This window comes from Malaclemys terrapin, chromosome 5, assembly GCF_027887155.1.
Source record: "Malaclemys terrapin pileata isolate rMalTer1 chromosome 5, rMalTer1.hap1, whole genome shotgun sequence".
NCBI classification, from domain to species: Eukaryota; Metazoa; Chordata; order Testudines; family Emydidae; genus Malaclemys; species Malaclemys terrapin.
Genome location: NC_071509.1, coordinates 25,745,050 through 25,763,434, shown reverse-complemented (window position 1 = coordinate 25,763,434; position 18,385 = coordinate 25,745,050). Strand labels below are relative to the sequence as shown.

The 18,385-nt window shown below is 39.9% G+C and overlaps 1 protein-coding gene across 5 annotated transcripts in view; it reads right to left on the bottom strand.

Annotated features, from left to right (window-relative positions):
* The window catches only part of JAKMIP1 (janus kinase and microtubule interacting protein 1), a 250,316-nt gene that overhangs the window by 54,990 nt on the left and 176,941 nt on the right, over window positions 1-18,385 (bottom strand). For all 5 annotated transcript variants that reach the window (XM_054031023.1, XM_054031019.1, XM_054031022.1 and 2 more), the window contains 3 exons: window positions 11,683-11,811; window positions 8,310-8,438; window positions 4,115-4,198 (listed from right to left, as the gene is read on the bottom strand). In XM_054031023.1, the coding sequence (XP_053886998.1) occupies window positions 4,115-4,198; window positions 8,310-8,438; window positions 11,683-11,811 (342 nt within the window). The remainder of the gene's footprint in view (window positions 1-4,114; window positions 4,199-8,309; window positions 8,439-11,682; window positions 11,812-18,385) is intronic.

Genomic DNA, 18,385 nt, shown 5'->3' with positions numbered 1-18,385 from the left:
AAATCTTACCACGTTATAGGTGAAACCGCGTTATATCGAACTTGCTTTGATCCGCTGGAGCGCGCAGCCCTGCCCCCCCGGAGCACTGCTTTACCGCGTTATATCCAAATTCATGTTATATCGGGTCGCGTTATATCGGGGTAGAGGTGTATATGATTTCAGTCATTACTGCACAATCAAGTATAAAATGGGTTAAAGAGCAAACCCATTGTAAATATTTTAAGGATTGAATAGCTACCAAAACTGATGAAAAAGTAATAAATCCCTGCTTCTTTTTAGTTTGGCTTTTCTCCTTTCCTACTTTGTTCAACCTAATCATTCAAACGTTAAAACTTTAAATGTTAGCCTCTAACAATTTTGGAGGAATGTTGTCAATGTTAATTTAACATATATGCTGTCACGTATTTGCCCATCTTAGTTTAATATTACTAGTATTGGAAATTGTTCCTTCTCCTTCACTCAAAGAATTACAGCTTGCCCAGTAGCTCTGCTTTAAAATGTAGATCTTTTAGCTACCTTATATATTCCCTTATGGGGAAGTGGAAAGAAAGCATTTAATGATTCATAAGTAGTGCAACTAGAGTCCCGAGACCTGCAGTTAGCAGTCCTCAGCTGGAAGTGAAAATGAGTCTGATGTGCAGCCTTTCAGGTATGGAATAAAAGGGAAGGTGATGGTGGCCGGTGAAATCATACAAGACCACCTTCTCCATTAAAAGAAGATCTGTATTTCCACTTGATAACATGGGGGCCTGAACCAAAGTTCACCAACATCAGCGAGTCTCTTTCCATAGACTTCCATGGACTTTGGATCAGGACCATAAGGTCCAATCCTGCAAAAATGTACTACCACTGCTCAATACTGTTGTGAGATCAGGCCCATATTGCTCTAACAATAACTTAAAAAAAAAACAAAAACAGGAGTACTTGTGGCACCTTAGAGACTAACAAATTTATTAGAGCATAAGCTTTCGTGGACTACAGCCCACTTCTTCACACTTATTCCAAATCAACCAATTAATTTTCTATCTAACGACAGGGAAAATTGATCTGAAATCTAAAATAGGTCTAGTTCAGTGTTACGGCTGAGATTTCCTAAAATGGCAAGGGATTCGGACACGCAATACCCAGTAGAAATGAATGAGAGCCGGGCAAGAGAAGTCCAAAGCTGCTTTAAAATCTCAGCCCAAATCATGTTGATGCAATAACTATTTACATCAATGAGCCTTTGCAGACACATTTCACAGCGATTTTTTAACTATTGCCACAAAATAAAATGATCCGTTATTTTAGGGCATTTACTAATTTTGCATTGCCCCCACAGACACAAGACTGGAAACGTTCACATTTATTTTCATGGAGGGGTTACTTCTTTGAGAAACGGAGGATTGTTTTGATTTGTTTCAAAAGAATTTATTAGACTGAATGCTTAAAAGGCCAGGAAAGAGTTACGATGCATTAACCAGAATTAAAAGGACAAAGTCAATGGTGGAGAAATCCAATCTAACCGTTAACTTTTAAAAAGCATTCAGCGATGCTCAGAGGAAGGGAGAAATACAGTGGCAAGTGTCATTCTCCAGTTTTGGCCTGCAAAGCACACAGGAAAAAACTCCATGCATCTTGAGACTTAGGTGAACATCCCCATCTGTTAACATGCTGAGGGGCCAGTTTTCTTTCCAGTCTGCTTTGCACGTATTTTCCATCTGCAAGTTCGACTATTTTGATCTACAATGAAACACATGCCTGATACGGGGATTTCCTCTGTTAAAAGTTTAATTTTGTGTGACAAACAAGGTCCTTTCAAAACTTGGCTATTTGGGGTCTGATCTTGATTTCAGTGGAAACTGAGGGTGCTCAGCACTTAACAGGATCGGGTCCCTATGTATCTCTTTCCAGGGCCTTATGTTGTCTAATATTTTTGAGACATGATATTATTATTTATTATTATTATTATTATTATTATTATTAAATGATAGATAACCCTTTTCACTGACTGTAGTGCCTTTCATACAGGACCCTCGAAGTACTGTACAGAGGTAAATAATTATCATTATTCCTTTTTCACATAGAAGGAAACGTCGGCAAAAAGAGCTCAAATGAGGGTAAGGAGAACCTTTGGCACATCTGAAAATGGGATCACTTATTTAGCCATCTAAATATAGATTTGGGAGCCTAACATGAGGCACCTATTTTTGAAAATCTTGGCCCAGATTTCTGATCTTGACTTTTTTACTGTCTGCATGTTTAACTTTAGAAAAATCATGTAGATGCTCTCTGGCTCAGTTTCCCTAGCTGAAAAATAAGGATGATAATCTTTAGACACCATTTTTTAAAATCTGTCACTTGATTCATAGTGCCCTGCTCTAAGCATTAGAGAGGACTGCCTCACCTTAGAGTGAACAGTTCATATTTACTACTAAATAATAATTATCCCAAGCTAAATAACAATTTTAAAAAAATCACATTGTGCACAGAAAGTGAGTTTGTTTCAAATAGAAATTTATTTTGTCAAATATAGGTTCTAACAATTTAGTGTTACCGTATAACTAACCAGTAAGCAGATGTGGATTTGTCAGAGCTCCCAGGAGTGATTTCTGATGAAGTTTTAAGGCTTAGTTTACATACAAAGCCACAGAGACAATTTTTTTTATTGCACAATACCACCACCACTTGCACATTTAATTTCTCTGGATTACTGGGTGATAAAGAGTGTAGTGTGGTTAAGAATCTTAAAAGGAAAAAAATGATCAAACCTAATTTCCAAGCAAACCTGTTATATACATCAATTTGGAAACAAGTCACAAAATTTAATTTTTTTTACACATATATTCATGTTCACTTGGATCTAATTTACATGCATAGTGTTTAGACTTTACATCTTCATAGTCAAATAGTTTGTTAATGCGTTAGGTATGCAGCAATTTGTCTTCAATACCTGTAGCTTTATTTACTAATATACTAAAGTGACAACAGTAGAGCCTCAAGAGGAGGTAGTCCTTACAAGTTTATTTACTCTTGGGAAACCTCAGGGACTTGGAAGATTTTAGATTTTATAACCTACTGCCCAATTCTGTTGTTGTTTTGTTTTATTTTATTTTACACACACACACACACACACACACACACACACACTTTATTTACACAGCATTACTAAGAACCTTGGCGATTATGGGCAAGCTAACACTATTGTTTATTGTCCTTAATTTGGTAAATGGTTTCTTTGTACTCATGCAGCATTCTTAAGGAACATATCTTGCATAGAATAAATCATTATAAAATGAAGTGAACTTTAATTAAAAAGGTTTATGAAATATTAGTATATTAACATTATGTTTTATTCATCTTTCACACACTAACTTTTGGATATATCTCTATGTTTTATCTTATTACTGTGCATCACTTCAATTTTTAAATGAATTTTTCAACAATAAACACGGTATAAAAATAATGCATCCAAAAAATTCTGAAGAGGTACTAGTAGTTATGCAACTGAACATCTTTAAAGTGCACAATCATAGTTCTGTGCTATTTTCCTGAAGATCCTGAACACTATACCTGCCAAGAGCCAGGATTTATCCTTGCTAAGTACTGCAAAAAAAACTCCATTTAGATCTAGGTCCCAATTTCAATGTAAGTGATGTAGATCAAATATTGAAAGCCGCTCCTAGTAATCAAACACCCATTCAGTGGTTCATTTTTCCAGCTGAAATGTGTGTGGCGGTAACAATTTTATAATTCTTCCAGCCAGGGCACCAAAAATGGTCTCAATGGGAAATTCATAACATTCATTTTGTTGAAATTATGGCCAAAACTTCCAGTGAAAGCAGAAAGAAAACCAGAGGAAGGAGAAGGGCCTGGGCTGGACAAGAAAAGGGAATGGATTTTAACAACCATGTGCATGCCAACATTAGCATATTTTGTTTTGGAAGACGAATCTTCAATAGGATTTTTTCCAGTCTATACAATATGTTCCTTTAATCAGGTGGTCCAACTGGTGGAATGGTAACTAAGTTGCATCAGACACATGAATACACCAGCAAGCAATGAAGATGACAAGAGCACTGCTGCATGCAAGGGAGAAGATGATTTGACAGAGGGCATTAAGAGAGCTTTTTACCTGTCCTTTTTCAATCAGAGATTTCTCCAGATCTTCAATTTTCGCCTGGTACCTGAGGAGATCAGCTTGCAATTGTTCACGAGTCTGAAAAGGTATAAAAGTGTGCATATACTGTCACAATGGCCAACTGATTAGGATGTACACTTCATATGTAGCTCCATATTCTCAAATATTCAATTACTGCAGAATCAAATATTGATAAGTTCTGTCCATTATCAGCCAGTGAGGTGAACTTGAATTGTTTTCAAACATGTTTATTTGTATTTTATTTGATAAAATATTTACCTCATTCATTTCCACACAACTCTTTTCCTTCATAAACTAAGAAACACTAATCTGATGTTTTCATTGGCAAAGAACTTTCTAAAATTCAGTAACATAAAGCCAGTAATGATGCTGTTTACAATACTTGGTATTTACTCAGGATACTTTAAAAATAATAAAAAAAAAAGAATTGCAATAAGTACTAAATAAGTCTGCTGTGAGTAAAATGTGTATGATGAACAACTTAAATACAGCTCATTGTACCTGAATACTGCATACCATCCAAAAATAAGAATTCATGCCATATGCCACTGTTTTATTTATATGGTCTCAATCCTTCAAGATAAGTACTTCCCTTATGGATGTTGAGTTACTTCAGCTGCAAAGCGTCCCCAATTGGGGCTTGAACATATGGGGCGCTGAGCACCTCCTGCAAAGTATTGAGGCCCTCATCCCTAAAGGACGAATAGAGGCACGTAGGCCAGAATTGTAAAGGTAGTTTGGCGCCTAGAGATGCAGGTAGGTGTCTAGTGGAATCTTCAAAATCCCTATTAGGCACTTTTAAAAATCCCACTGTGCACCTACCTGCATTTCTAGGCATCTAAATACCTTTATAAATCTGGCCCTTGGTAACGAACAGGATCAGGCCCTTGCTGAATACACTCAATTTCACCTAATAGATGTTGGGGACATTCGCTACCTCCCAGAATTGGGCCCCCTAAGACATAACCAATTGAAAACCTTCTAGACCAGTCAGCTGTTAAAGAGATTAAAAAGCCAGCTAGGCCATAGGGTAGAAAGAGTAAAAGTGCATTTCTCCAAATGTCTAAAATGCTATTACAGAAAAAAATAATCCCCAACGCTTCCCTCTCCCTCTAACACAGAGAAAAACATTTAATAGTTTTATAGAACTATCAAATACATAAATGCCTGAGAAATCTTACTTTAATAAAATATGTAATTATGTCCTTTTTAAAGAAATAAAAATAACTTCTTTCCTCATCCTGGGGACAAAAATGAAAGCCAGTCATGATTAAGAGCTGCATGGCTGGCGTTATGTTAGCAATCCACTGTGCCCAACAGCAAGGGCACAAACTAAAGGCAGAAATTGATAGCAGATGTGCAAGGGAAGACTTATTTTCTTATTTAAACTAAAATGCCACTTATTAGTTTTAGAAGGTGGAATATTTTCATGACCTATTCTTCGACTTTCCTATATACCATCATACATTTTAGAGGCTTTGACTATGAACGTTAAGAGTAATGTTCAAAGTCAATGGACACAACGAGAAAAAACAATAGGAAACAATCAAATGCACCTGTAAAAATCAGTTTAATCTGATCTGGGACTATAAACATAGGAAGTTGGTATGGCCTCCTAGATAAAGTTCTGCATTAGGACTCAGGAGATCCAGGTTCTATCCCTATTGTGACCACTGGCCTACTGGGTGACCATGGACAAGTTTATTTTGTCTCTCTGTACCTCAGTTTTCCCATCTGCAAAATGGGGATAATGATACTGGCCTCCTTTTTATCAGTTGGTCTCAAAAAGCTCTGCAAAATACTATATAAAAGCTAAGTATGATTATTAATCTGTGTTAATCATTATTGCATGGCAGAGTTAAAGTTGCTTGGGAGCCTGGGTTCCCCCGCATCCCACCAGGCAGGTTGCCAAGGACGCAGGAAAGGTTTCTCAGCCCTCCTGATTTCCTTATAATTAAGGCTGAGGGTTTGTCTGTGACTTTCCGTGACTTCTGCAGTGGCCAGTGCACTTGGCTCAGGGGCAGTTCAGGCAGCCCTTGTGCCAGATGCACCGACCACTGCTGGGGCAGTCTCGGGCCACTGCGCCTTCCTCCCCCAAGCAGCAGCAGAGTTTGGATGTGGGAGGGAGCAGGAGGTTGGGGCATGGGACGGGGTGAGGCAGGCTCTGGGCGTCGCTTACCTGGGGGTCTCCTTGGAAGTGGCGACATCCCCCTCACTCAGCTGCTAGGCAGAGGCATGGCCAGACAGCTCTGTGCACTGCCTCCACCCAGAGTGCTAGCTTCGCAGCACCAATTGTCCGGGAACTGTGGCCAATGGGAGCTATGGAGGCGGTGCCAGCAGGCGGAGGTGGCCACGCCTCTACCTAGCAGGCTGAGCGAGGAGGATGTCGCCACTTTCAGGGAGCCCCCCAGGTAAGCACCACCCAGAGCATGCCTCACGCCATCCTGTGTCCCAACCCCCTCCCATAGCCAAATTCTGTTGCTGGGGGGGAGGCATGAAGCTAGGTAACGAGCCTGCCACCTCCCCCAATCTGCCAACCCCTCCCCAGCATCAGCGGGAGTCCCATGCCATGCGCTGCCACCTCCCCCCCCCACCCCCAGTTTTAGTCAGGGGTATATAGTAAAAGTTATGGACAGGTCACAGGCCGTGAATTTTTGTTCACAGCCTGTGACCTGTCCGTGACTTTTACTAAAAATACCTGTGACGAAAACATAGCCTTAGTCATAATTTCAACAAAACTTAGACGTTCCTGCAAAATGTTTAGATTTTGACAATCAGCAAATTTTGACAAGAAAATGTTATGTGAAAAATTTCTGAGGAGTTATACTAGGCAGTATGGCATAGCAAATGGAACATACAGAGACTCTGAGAAATGGATTCTGTGTAAAGCAAGGCACAGGTGGACAAACAAGGTGCTCTTTAAATCCCCCATGCCCACTACTAGATCGCCAATTAATCATGCTTGGGGCTGGAACTAGGTATTTCTAATCCTCCAGAGTTCCACATCCAATTATAAACAACTCATATGTAGGATGTGAAAAATCAGTTAATGAGCAGAGTGATACTGCACTGCTATGCATTTTACTCCAGTCAGATCTCCTCCTCGGTGGACTAGCAAGAACTGAAAATGCTTGAGATGTAGTGTCCTGGACGGGAAGAAGTTTATATTAGTTCATCTCAGTCAGAAAAATGGTGCCTCTTGTCTTGAGAGTGAAAGTGGGTGATGTCAAGCAGGAAAAGAATGGGGTGATCCAGAAAACTTCGCAGACACAGGAGACTCCAAGAAATCATTTTCAAGAGCATTTTGAAACCAGAAAGGATTTTTTGGACTGATCAATAAAACAATGCTTAGCAGTAGGGGAAGCGAAAAGATTATGTGTGTGTGAATATAAAACCCCTTGCTTTGTCAGATGGAAGCCAGTGATGTAGCTCACACTTTTACCAAGTCTTCATGTGGCCCTGCATCTGAAGTAATTTACCAGAGAATACCAATTCAACTTTTTGGTCCGGCCCGAGCTGTGCTTGGAGTAGGACTGATGGGATGAGGCAAAGGGTCACCTTTCCAGCTCACTGATCCTACAGCCATTGGGAGGCCCACTTGGTCTGTAGCACAACTTAGATTTTGCCAAGGTCCCCAAGGAGCCATTCAAGTGGTCAGTAACCACTAGGGCACAACAGTGTTCTGGCCTTCCCCCATTTGCTGGGCATGAGGGGATGGCATAGAACTGGGGGAATATACAGCCTTTCATTTATCCTACTAAATGCCCAAAGAGAAAGATTTTCCCGCCAGATTTGTTTCAGGCTCTTTGTTTACTTGTCTGACACAAATATTTATTGTAATCTGATCATTGATTTTTCTTAAATCCATCGTTTTAGCAGTCACATGCAACTTCTGTTGGACTGTCTTTTTGAATTAGAAAGCATTACTTAAAAATAGGACTACTTTAATCCACTATGTGTGTGATTTAAAAAATAAAAAAGTCAGGATAAGATGCATTTTGAAACCTTCTTTCCATACAGGTCTGATAAATCTAGAACAAATGTTTCACTATAATATCTAATCCTCAAAAGTATGGAATACATTTACTGCATGCAGTCCACTGACCTGCAAAGGCACACTTAGCATGAAAGATCAGATTTCTGAGAAGTTTCAATAAAAATTGTTTACCCTTGCTTCTCTCTCTGCATCCAGTGTCCCACCAACTTGCTCTTGAAGTAATGCATATGCTCTTTGTAAAGCTTGATATTCTCTGGTTAGTTGACAGAACCTTAAATCAGCTTCTTCTTTAGGCGTACTCTTAAAAGAATAGAAAAGCAAAACAGTATATTATCTTCTGTTGCTTCAAACATTAAGCTCTCTTTGCAGCTCAGAGATTATACAGTAGCTAGTGGAAAATGTAAAATATCCATCCATTTCTGTAAAGATATTGGTATGTAGAATTGCTGGGGGGGGGAGTAAAAAGGACAGGCAAGAACTTTATGCAGGACCCAGGCTTACAAAAGGGTCAAAGACTCTAACAGCCAGAGTACGAAAGTTCGTTAAACTGCTGCTTCCAAACTCATGTATATAGAGATATAAAGGACTGCACAAATCTTCCTCCTACAGCAGTGATGACTCTTCCCCCGACTGGCAGACCCTAATCCCTATGAGCTGTCCCTGGGGCAGAGCCTGGTACCCGATGCTGTTAGCTCAATCTGCAGGACAATATCCCTACCTTAGACCTGAGAAAGAACTCCAGGAACCCTAGAGGAAATGGGGAGAGAAAAGTCCCTCACTCCAATTAGCTCTCATTCTTGCATCACCTTGTGTTCTGAATGACAAATTTTGAGTTGGAGGAGTGGGGGATGGGGTCAGGGCCAGCTCTGGCTTTTTTGCCGCCCAAGCAAAAAGCACCCGCTGGCTGGAGCAGCAAAGGGGGGGAGAGAGGAGGAGGAAAACAAACTTGCCCCCAGCCGGAGTGGCAAAGGGGGGTGAGAGAGAGAACAAACCAGCCGATCGGAGCAGTGGGGGGAGGAGGAGGGAGAGAACAAACCCGCCAGACAGAGCAGCGAAGGTGGGGGGGACGGGACGGGGAACAAACCTACCCCCGGACGGCGGGGGAGGGGAAAGAGAGAACAAACCCGCCAGCCGGAGAGGCGAAGGGGAGGGGGGGAACAAACTGGCCAGCTGGAGCAGCAAATGGTGGGGGTGGGGGAACTGGCCAGCCGGAGCAGCAAAGTGGGGGGGGGGCGGGAAACAAACCTGCCCCCGGCCGGAGCGGTGGGGGGGGGGAACAAACTGGCCAGCGGCAAAGGAAAGAAAAAACAAAACAAAAAAACCTGGGGGGCGGCGGGAGCACAGGTGCAGGGGGACTCCCGGCCCTGCAGACTCCGGGCAGCGGAGTGCACACCCCGGCTAGCGGGGTGGGGTGGGGAGAGAGAAGGGGGATGGCCAGGGCTTCCTTAAGCGGGGTGCTTGCCACGCTGCGCCGCTTGCCGGGAGGGCTCCGCGCCGCTCCGGTCGGCAGGCAGGGAAGGACGTGGGCTGCCCTACCGGGCTTACTGCAGGGCGCTCCCCTCCTCCGCCCCCTACAGGGCGGCGGGAGCAGCAAACCAAAAAGAAAAAACCTGCGGGGGCGGCCAAAGCGGTGAAGCGCAAAACAAAAAACCAACCAAACAAAAAGGATTAGATGAAATGCCGCCCCGTGCAATCTGCCGCCCCCAGCACGAGCTTGCTCGGCTGGTGCCTGGAGCCAGCCCTGAATGGGGTGCGGGAAGAGACCAGCAAGAAAGAATACAAACAAAAGAAACAGAAATGCAGGAAGAGAACCTTACAGATGCCCAAAGTTTGATGCGGCCTTAAAATGCTAGCAGAGATTAGAGGAAAGCAGACATTGGGGCGGAGAGAAAAATGAAGAGTTCCCTGTGTTTATGTTTAGAATTTGAGTGCAGCATAAATTGGCTTGACAGAAAAAGTGAGGAACAGTATATATAGGAAGAGAGAGAGAACAGGGGACAGTGAAAGTTAAGAGTGCTGAATGGAAAGCATTTGTGTGAAAGGCGGGCAGAGAGTGAATGGCTAATGAGAGAACTGAGGCAAGACATATGGGTGAGGGAGGGAGTGATAGGGTGTGAAAGAGAAGGAACACAGACTGATGGGGAGGGATGAGAGAGAATATGACTCTGTACAATTTTATTCACTGACAAAAGGCCCATAATTTTGAAGGACCCACATTGGACCTCGCTGCTCAACACCATGGACCTGCTACGTGTGCACATGGACAGAGAGATGCACACCTGCTTCTCTCAGTCACCTAACCTGAGGGTTTGGGGGCAAAGTAATTTAAATACAGGATGATGAGCAAAAAGTTGTATACTGGTTACAGAGCTCTAAGTAAAACAACAGTATTGCCAACTCCAGGCATGCAAAAAACATATGACATTCCCCAAAATCATGAAATTGGCTTAAAAATCATTAAGATTTCTTTTAAAATAGTAAACATTGGGGTCTTTTCATTTGCCTTTTGGGTTTCATATTTTCAAACTTTTCTCCACAATCATGAGGGCTAGAATTTTTTTTTAAATGAAAGCGAAGATTCTCCTGACTCCAGGAACTGGGGCTCCAAGAAAGAAAACCCCAAACAATATCATGAGACTCAATAAAAATCACAAGGGTTGCAACCCCAAAACAACAATAAAATAAGCTGGGTAGAGTAGGGGAGATGGGGACATGAGTATAAGATAGAGAGGGTGTAACTGAAGGGTAGCACATACGAGTTAGCAAACAGCATAGGGAGACCTTGATTTTACATCTTGTCTTAGGCCTTGCCGTTCCATACTGTAGCCCGGTTGCAGTGCATAACATACAGGTCCAGCAAAAACATGTCTAAATATATTTACTATTTAAGCCTTAATAAATTGACAAAACGTCTCTTGATATCAAAAGCATAGTGAGAAGGACCTGACAGTACCAAAATAGTCACATAAATCATAATATTCTAGGAACAGCTATTGTGGAGCAGCCGTGGATTTTGTCAGTGCAAGTGCCCATTGATTTTCTTATTTTGAAAAGTAAGAGATAGTGTGATAAAAGGAATTCTATTTCTCAAGCACTGCTGATATTTACCAACTCTGATTTAATTAACTCTGAACTCATCAAGAAGACAAACCCTAATGCTGTCATTTATTAGCTGGGTCGCAATGGCTGAGCTAAATTGGTGTGTTTTTCATCGATTTCAAGGCCAGAAGGGACCACTGGGATCATCTAGTCTAATCTGCACAACACAGGCCATAGAACTTCCCCCAAATAAGTCCAGGATATATTTTTTTAGAAATCATTCAATCTTGCTTTTAAAATGATCACTGATGGAGAATCCACCATGACTCTTGCTAAGTTGTTCCAATGGTTAATTACTCCTACTGTTAAAAATTTACACCTTATTTCCAGTCTTTTACTTGACTGAAAACAACTATTCAAGTTGCAAATGCAGAAATACAGAGAAATAGGAAAAATATTTCCATTCATTTTGTATGTTTTGTTATGAAGACACTTCATTACTTACATCATCCAAGTCTTCTTCTGGTGTTGCTGGCGTTCTGTCTGTTTTGTCCGTGTTATACGAAGTTACAGATGAGGTTTCAGAGTCAACAGATTCTTCGTCAAATCCAAAAAACGTCTCCACAACATGCCTCTGAAAAGTCAGGTTTTTTAGGTTACTAATAGGACATTCAGTAATAATCTATAACCTTGTTAAATAGACAAGTAGACAGCAAAAAAGGTCTTCAGTAACCCCTAGTCTGGCTTTACTCCCAAGATGCTTTGATTCTTACCCACAAGGACAAGAGGCTCAAGTTGGGACACCTTAGCAGTCCCGTTGATTTCAATTGACCTACTAAGGACTGTAGGATTAAGTCCCTGGTAACAAACTGAGGGAGCCTGGGTAGACAATCATTAGAAAAAGAGATGAAAGAAGAGTGTTGCTCCCTTCATGTGTATGTACCATTTGAATGCCGGTAAAGAAATTATTCCTTTCGGCATCTTTTACTCGAGTGCTTCAAAAAATCAGACTGCACATTGCATTGGATAGTTGCCAAATACAGTCATGCTCTACCACAAGTATAAAATACACTTAACCACACAGAAAATCATCCATGTTTTGAGATATTAGGTAACCAACCTATTGAGATGCAACATACAAGAGGGTGTTAGAAGAGGGGTATATTGCATTCAAAAAAGTTATTCATTGACATTTGTGATTCACATTATTAATAAAAACAAAAACAAAAAATTCAGAAAGCTTAAAAATATCTATTTTTCAAAATTATTGCTGTCAACTTGAAGATATCAGTTCATATATCTTCATCTGTCTGAAATACTATCATTTTAAAAATGAGAAAAATGGATTCTCTAGAAAAAAAAATAAATACCAGCACGTCCAAGGAAAATTAATCTTTAGTAAAAATTAATATTTCAATGAAAAATTTTTAAATCACAGATAACATAACATTGAATTAATGGGTACAGAATATAACAAAACCACATTAAAAGGTATAGGCAAGTAGTGTATACGTAACACTCATCATGAAAGATATTAGATCAGCTACCAACGTCAGCAGACAAATAAAAAGTCATAACTGCAATGAACCTTTATAGGACTGATAAAAAAGTAAACTGGTCTTAAAATTATCAATCTTTCTATCCTTCCCTTACTTCAGTTTCTTGATACATGCTCAGAATACAGTGACACTGCAGAAAATTCTGCTGCTTCAAAAATAAAAGCATCATTTAAACATTCAATTGTGAAGGTTAAGCTTACTCTTCAAAATTATTTGAAAGTTGACATCAGTCAATACACAAAATTTCTGGAATTCTTCACAAGCAAAAACTACAGCATCTCCTCAACCACTTAGCTTAGAATAGTTTAAAAAATAAAAATAGGCTGCCAACCAAAATTATCTGATTTGATACAATTTGCCAAACAGTCACCTAGTGAATTCAATACCACCAAGTGTAAAATAAGACAAAATTTGCCATCTTTGTATAGAGTTATGAGCTGTCCTGCTCACCCTACAGAAAATTCTAGAGTCCAGCAAAACCAAGCCCTCCTAATAGTTCATAATTTACCTACTAACCTCTCTTCAACATGCAATTACAGTTAAATCTAGCAAATAGCTATGCCCTATCTCTAATCACAATGACTGCACATACTCCCCTTCTACTTTAGGCCTCTAGACTGTTCTGTAACTGTATTATTGCTTTCAACAGGCCTAAGAACATAACCTCAATGTTCTCATCACTTCTATTCTAATATTTTAGGGTTGTCTTCATTGCAGTGTTGGTTTGAGGCATGACTGGAGTGTTACCCCAACTCAACTCCCGTCTACACACAAATATCTCTAGCTTGAGCTAACTGGTGCTTTCAACTTGAGCAAGCTGGCATTTCGGGGCTATAGGCTGAAGATCAACGGTTGCAGGAGGGAATACAGGCCACAGCTTAAGTTAGTACAACTCATCCACTGCTAATCCAATCATTTTGTGCTGCTAATCAAATCATTCTCTGTAGGATGAGTGTTGAGACAGGCAGCATGGCCTAATGGATAGAGAACAGGAGACCTGGGTTCAATTCCTGGCTGTGCCATTGGCCTGCTGGGTGAACTGGACATGTCACCTCTGCTCCTCAGTTTCCCCATTTATAAAATGGAGACAGTGATGCTGACCCCTTTGTAAAGTGTTTTGAAATATACTGATGTAAAGTACAATGAAGAGTGAGGTGTTATTGTTTTGCAGCATTGCCACTCTCACTTGAGCTAGGCTGACTTGAGCAGAGCAACTTGAGCTAACTGTTGCTGTGAAGACGAACCCTTAGAATAGTTAAAAATTTCATTCACAGACTGAATTAAGAGCCTATTGTTTCTAGTATAAAAATCCCCTTTCAAATATGTTATGTTCATGTTGAAAAAAGTTCAAAAACTTAAAGCAGGTAGAAACCTGAATAAAGCCTGGACTCTTCACAACTCTGCAGAGGTCACAAATATAGACCCATGCACTTGAAAGATATCTAGAGATTAGCCTTCCCTTTCCAATCCATTGATTGGGTCATTAGGAATTGCTACCCAATCTATACAGAGGGAGGCAAAAAGGAAAGGGATTTAAGTACTAAAACCTGTTCAGGTACACAGCTATTTTTAGTTATTCAGTAAGCACCAGGACTATTCTGTGTTATATGTTAGAACTATGTTTAAGACATTTGGAACAGAAATTAATCTGAGAATTTTAATTCTTTCCCCTAGCATTCATATTCTTCACAATCCTTAGCTTTAGAGAAAGTTTGTTTTCCTTCATTACAAGTCCTTTAGAAAAGAACAAATAAACCATGGTGCACAATCTGTATCTGAACCACTGAAGAAACACCCAGCAATACCTACAGGAGCATCAGTAGCTTCATTAAACTCAGGACAAAAAGAGTGTTCATCAACATTGAAATCTTCTTTGCAAATATTCAGACAAACCGTAGCTAGTTTTATAAATAACTCAGCTTGAATACCTGGTGCTTTAAGAAGAGGTGTTTTCAGGGAATAAAAACAAACACACAAAAAAGATTGGTCCTTTTGGTTTATGTAATAGAGCGTTGTTGATTACAGGGATTATTTAAAAATAATAGCTACTGAACTATCAATATACAGATATATTTGTTACTCAGCATATTTAAACACATCATTGGCACCAGGCCTCCAGGAAACATCTACACGTTTTAATAAATAATGTAAATGATAATTAGATAGGGGAAATTAATGTTTCCCATAGCACGGAGACACTCGAAATCTTCAAGGATAGTCAAGGATTGCTAAATACTACACATACTTGTGTACAATATTTTGGGTTTAGAGTGAATCTGTTTCATTTACTTTTTATAAACACTGCTAATTACTATGCCTCAATGGTGAATTTGCCTGTTTGTTTTTGCACTGATTACATACTGGGACACAATGTAGTATTTAGCCATTGCACATTAATTGCATATTTATGAATTACATCATGAGATAATCATAAAATTGTCATTCACATTATTAACTATTTATTGTTGCCAGTGTGATAGTCTAATATTTGTAGCAATTGGCTATAAAAATGGATTCATATCCAACACACAACAATTAACTGACCGGAAAACAGCTAGAGGGGAAAAAAAAATCAGAGAGACAATTGACACAAAGTTGATAAAGTGTTAAGAAAATTTTACTACCTGATAATAAATACTATGGTAAACTACACACACACACACACACACACACACACACACACCATGGAAGATCGTACTTATTAATTAAAAAAACTGATTTAAAATAGATTTCTAAAATATATATATTCTAATGTGGCTTTTATTATTCTGCTTGCTCTTTTTAGCTATACTATTTATGTCAGAATTTTTCTTAAAATGTGTAAAACTCTGGAAATTATATTTGTATATACTGTTTGTAATTCTAGTAGGTTGTTAATTAAAGGTGTTATTTTTATGTAAAGATATTCAATCCTAAAGTTTAGATCATAACTATCAGAGTAAAATGCTTATCTCAATAACTGAAAATATGCAGAAGTAAAATCTGAAATATTTGGCAATAACTGGTGGAAATTAGGATGCAATTTTGGATTTCTATACCAATGTTTTCATACATACTTTTACAGTATAATTGTGCATTACATTTTTGCAATTAATATTTAGAAGATCAATAGGACTTATGACAGAGTAAATATATTTTCAGAACATGAAGATCTACAAAATATTCTGTATATTAGTGGTGATTCCCATTGAGTCAAAACTAGTCAATTTGATTAATGTTGACATAATTTATGATGCAGAGTCTGTGCCTTGAAATATATAGACAATATTGCATACAAATATCTACATCTATTTTACTACTACATTTAATTGAATTAGATAGGTCTACATGCATATGAACCATCTAATTTCTGTATAGCTGCAGTAGCTTCATCTTCCCACATGATTTAAGTATCACATATTATTTTCAAGTGATTAATCAAAACAGGAGAAGTGGCTAAATCATAATGAACTGAATTACACTGTAATTAGAACAAATTAGCTATTAATTTATAGCTTCTTACCTTCATGTTTATAAGTCATTTCCTGGCAGCCAGAAAAATATAGGCACACCAGAGCACACAGACAGATAAAAAAAGAGAAATATAAGACAAGAAGTATGTACTCCATTGTGCTGGTCTGAAGAGTGAACACTTTCAGTTATAATCACAAATATAGCCTATTTAATAAAGCTTACAAAGCAGAAATTAGTCTTCAGAGTCCCACAGTTATGGGTAATTTTGTTGATTTCAAAGCAATGACTCCAATTTTCATTTTATCATTGTAATTCCATTCTACACAAAAAAGCCTTTCCAGGATTTCATGGTTATTTCTCTGTCATATATTTCAAAAAACCGAAAAAAGCCCTGAACTAAAGTGAATCCTAAGCAGAAAAGAGACCTTTAAAATATTCTCATTACTTCAAGGAATCTGATGTCGCGTGCAATTATTAAGAAATTTCTATCAGCTCTGGCTGCTTTTTCTCACCGAAGAAAATCTAGGAGGTTGAGTGTGTGCGGTGATTATATTTCTTCTCTGGGTACCCTGCACTCAGATCTTATAAAGCTCCACCCCACTGTGCTCCTCTTTACCTCTTAGAGACCTGAGCTGGTTGCCAGCAATGTTCTTCAGATTCATACATCCCCTGACAATTAGAAGACTGCTCAGCAAAAGCTACAGTAGCAACAGTAACCTGGTGCAATCCGAGCTTTAGAAACCAGCAGAAGAACTATAGTTGGGAAAAACAGATAAGTCTTTGGCATTTTCAAAAGCATGCCAGCTGAACTAAAACTACTCACTCATGAGAAGACTTTAAAGTCTACTGGACCAGGCAAGTAGACCATTTTTCCTATCGGATGTCTTAAATACCACAATATGAATTTAATGTACTTTGTTCTAGCTGACAAGCAAAGCTGACTGTGGGCTATCAACATTAAAAAACAAACATGGAGGAGTTGTTGCTTCTGCACAACCTTTCCATGCTGAGAATTATGGAAGACAGAGCTTAAAAGGTACCATCTCAGGGAAAAAGAACAATTGTTTGGATGAGTACCTTCCCACCCATGAACATATACATCACCTATTTATGAATTAACAGGTTACAAAATTAAATCTTCACTGCACAGCAATCCTTCCAACCAATGTAGAAATGTTACATGTTTTCAGTATTCTGGAGTCAGCACTAACCAATAAATGGTTAATTTAATATCCCCAGTCCTTGTGTTTAACAAATCTCTCTTTTTGCCCTTGGTCAGGGTTCTACTACTTGTTCCCTGATAGCGGCACAACTGAAGGTGTATTGGAGCCTGGTGCTTCACTCCACCTCAGGCTCCACCTCCAATGTCCGAACCAGTGAAATGACTGACTGCTTCAGGCTCATTCATCTGTGTCACCAGGGCTGGCTCCAGGCACCAGCTTAACAAGCAGGTGCTTGGGGCGGCCAAGGGACAGGGGCAGCACCTGCAGCAATTCGGGGGCGGCAGGTCCCTCGTGCCCTCTAGGAGCGAAGGACCTGCCGCTGAACTGCCGCCGCCGATCGCGGCTTTTTTTTTTTCCCCCCCAATTGCTGATGCCAATCGCGGCTTTTTTTTTTTTTTTTTTGCTTGGGGCGGCAGAAATGCTGGAGCCGGCCCTGTGTGTCACTATTCCCTCAGAGCTACTTATAGTGCTCAGGTGGCGCCTCGCTTAGACCTGTACCATGGGCCTTCTTTTGGCTTCTCCAACCACTTCTTCCTACATCTTCCCCTGGTCCCTTTCATGTAAGACCTTTCCATGTAAGCCCCTCACAGGTTCTTGCCAAGTCCTCTGGCCTGGGCACTGTCGAGAGCCTTTTCTAAAGCCTTTCTTTGCCTCTGGTCTTTCTCAGACTGAAACAAAGCCAGCCCTTTTTGTGGCAGATACCACTTTCCAACTTACATGCATCTGAATGTATTCACATGACCCTTCTCAGTAAGGTGCTCCCTCTAGTCAGATGCTTTACTTGAGGTTTCCCCATTTCCCTTGTTCAGGGAAAGCTGGACACAGAAGGAAGAAGGTCCACCTCTGCCCGCGCCGCACCCTCCCCCCCATAGGCTAGTTCATGCTGTGAGCTGTAGGTTATTATACTGAATGATTCTCAGAAGAGCCAGGCACAAATACTTTATTTTCCCCAAGATAAATCTTAGTAAATTTC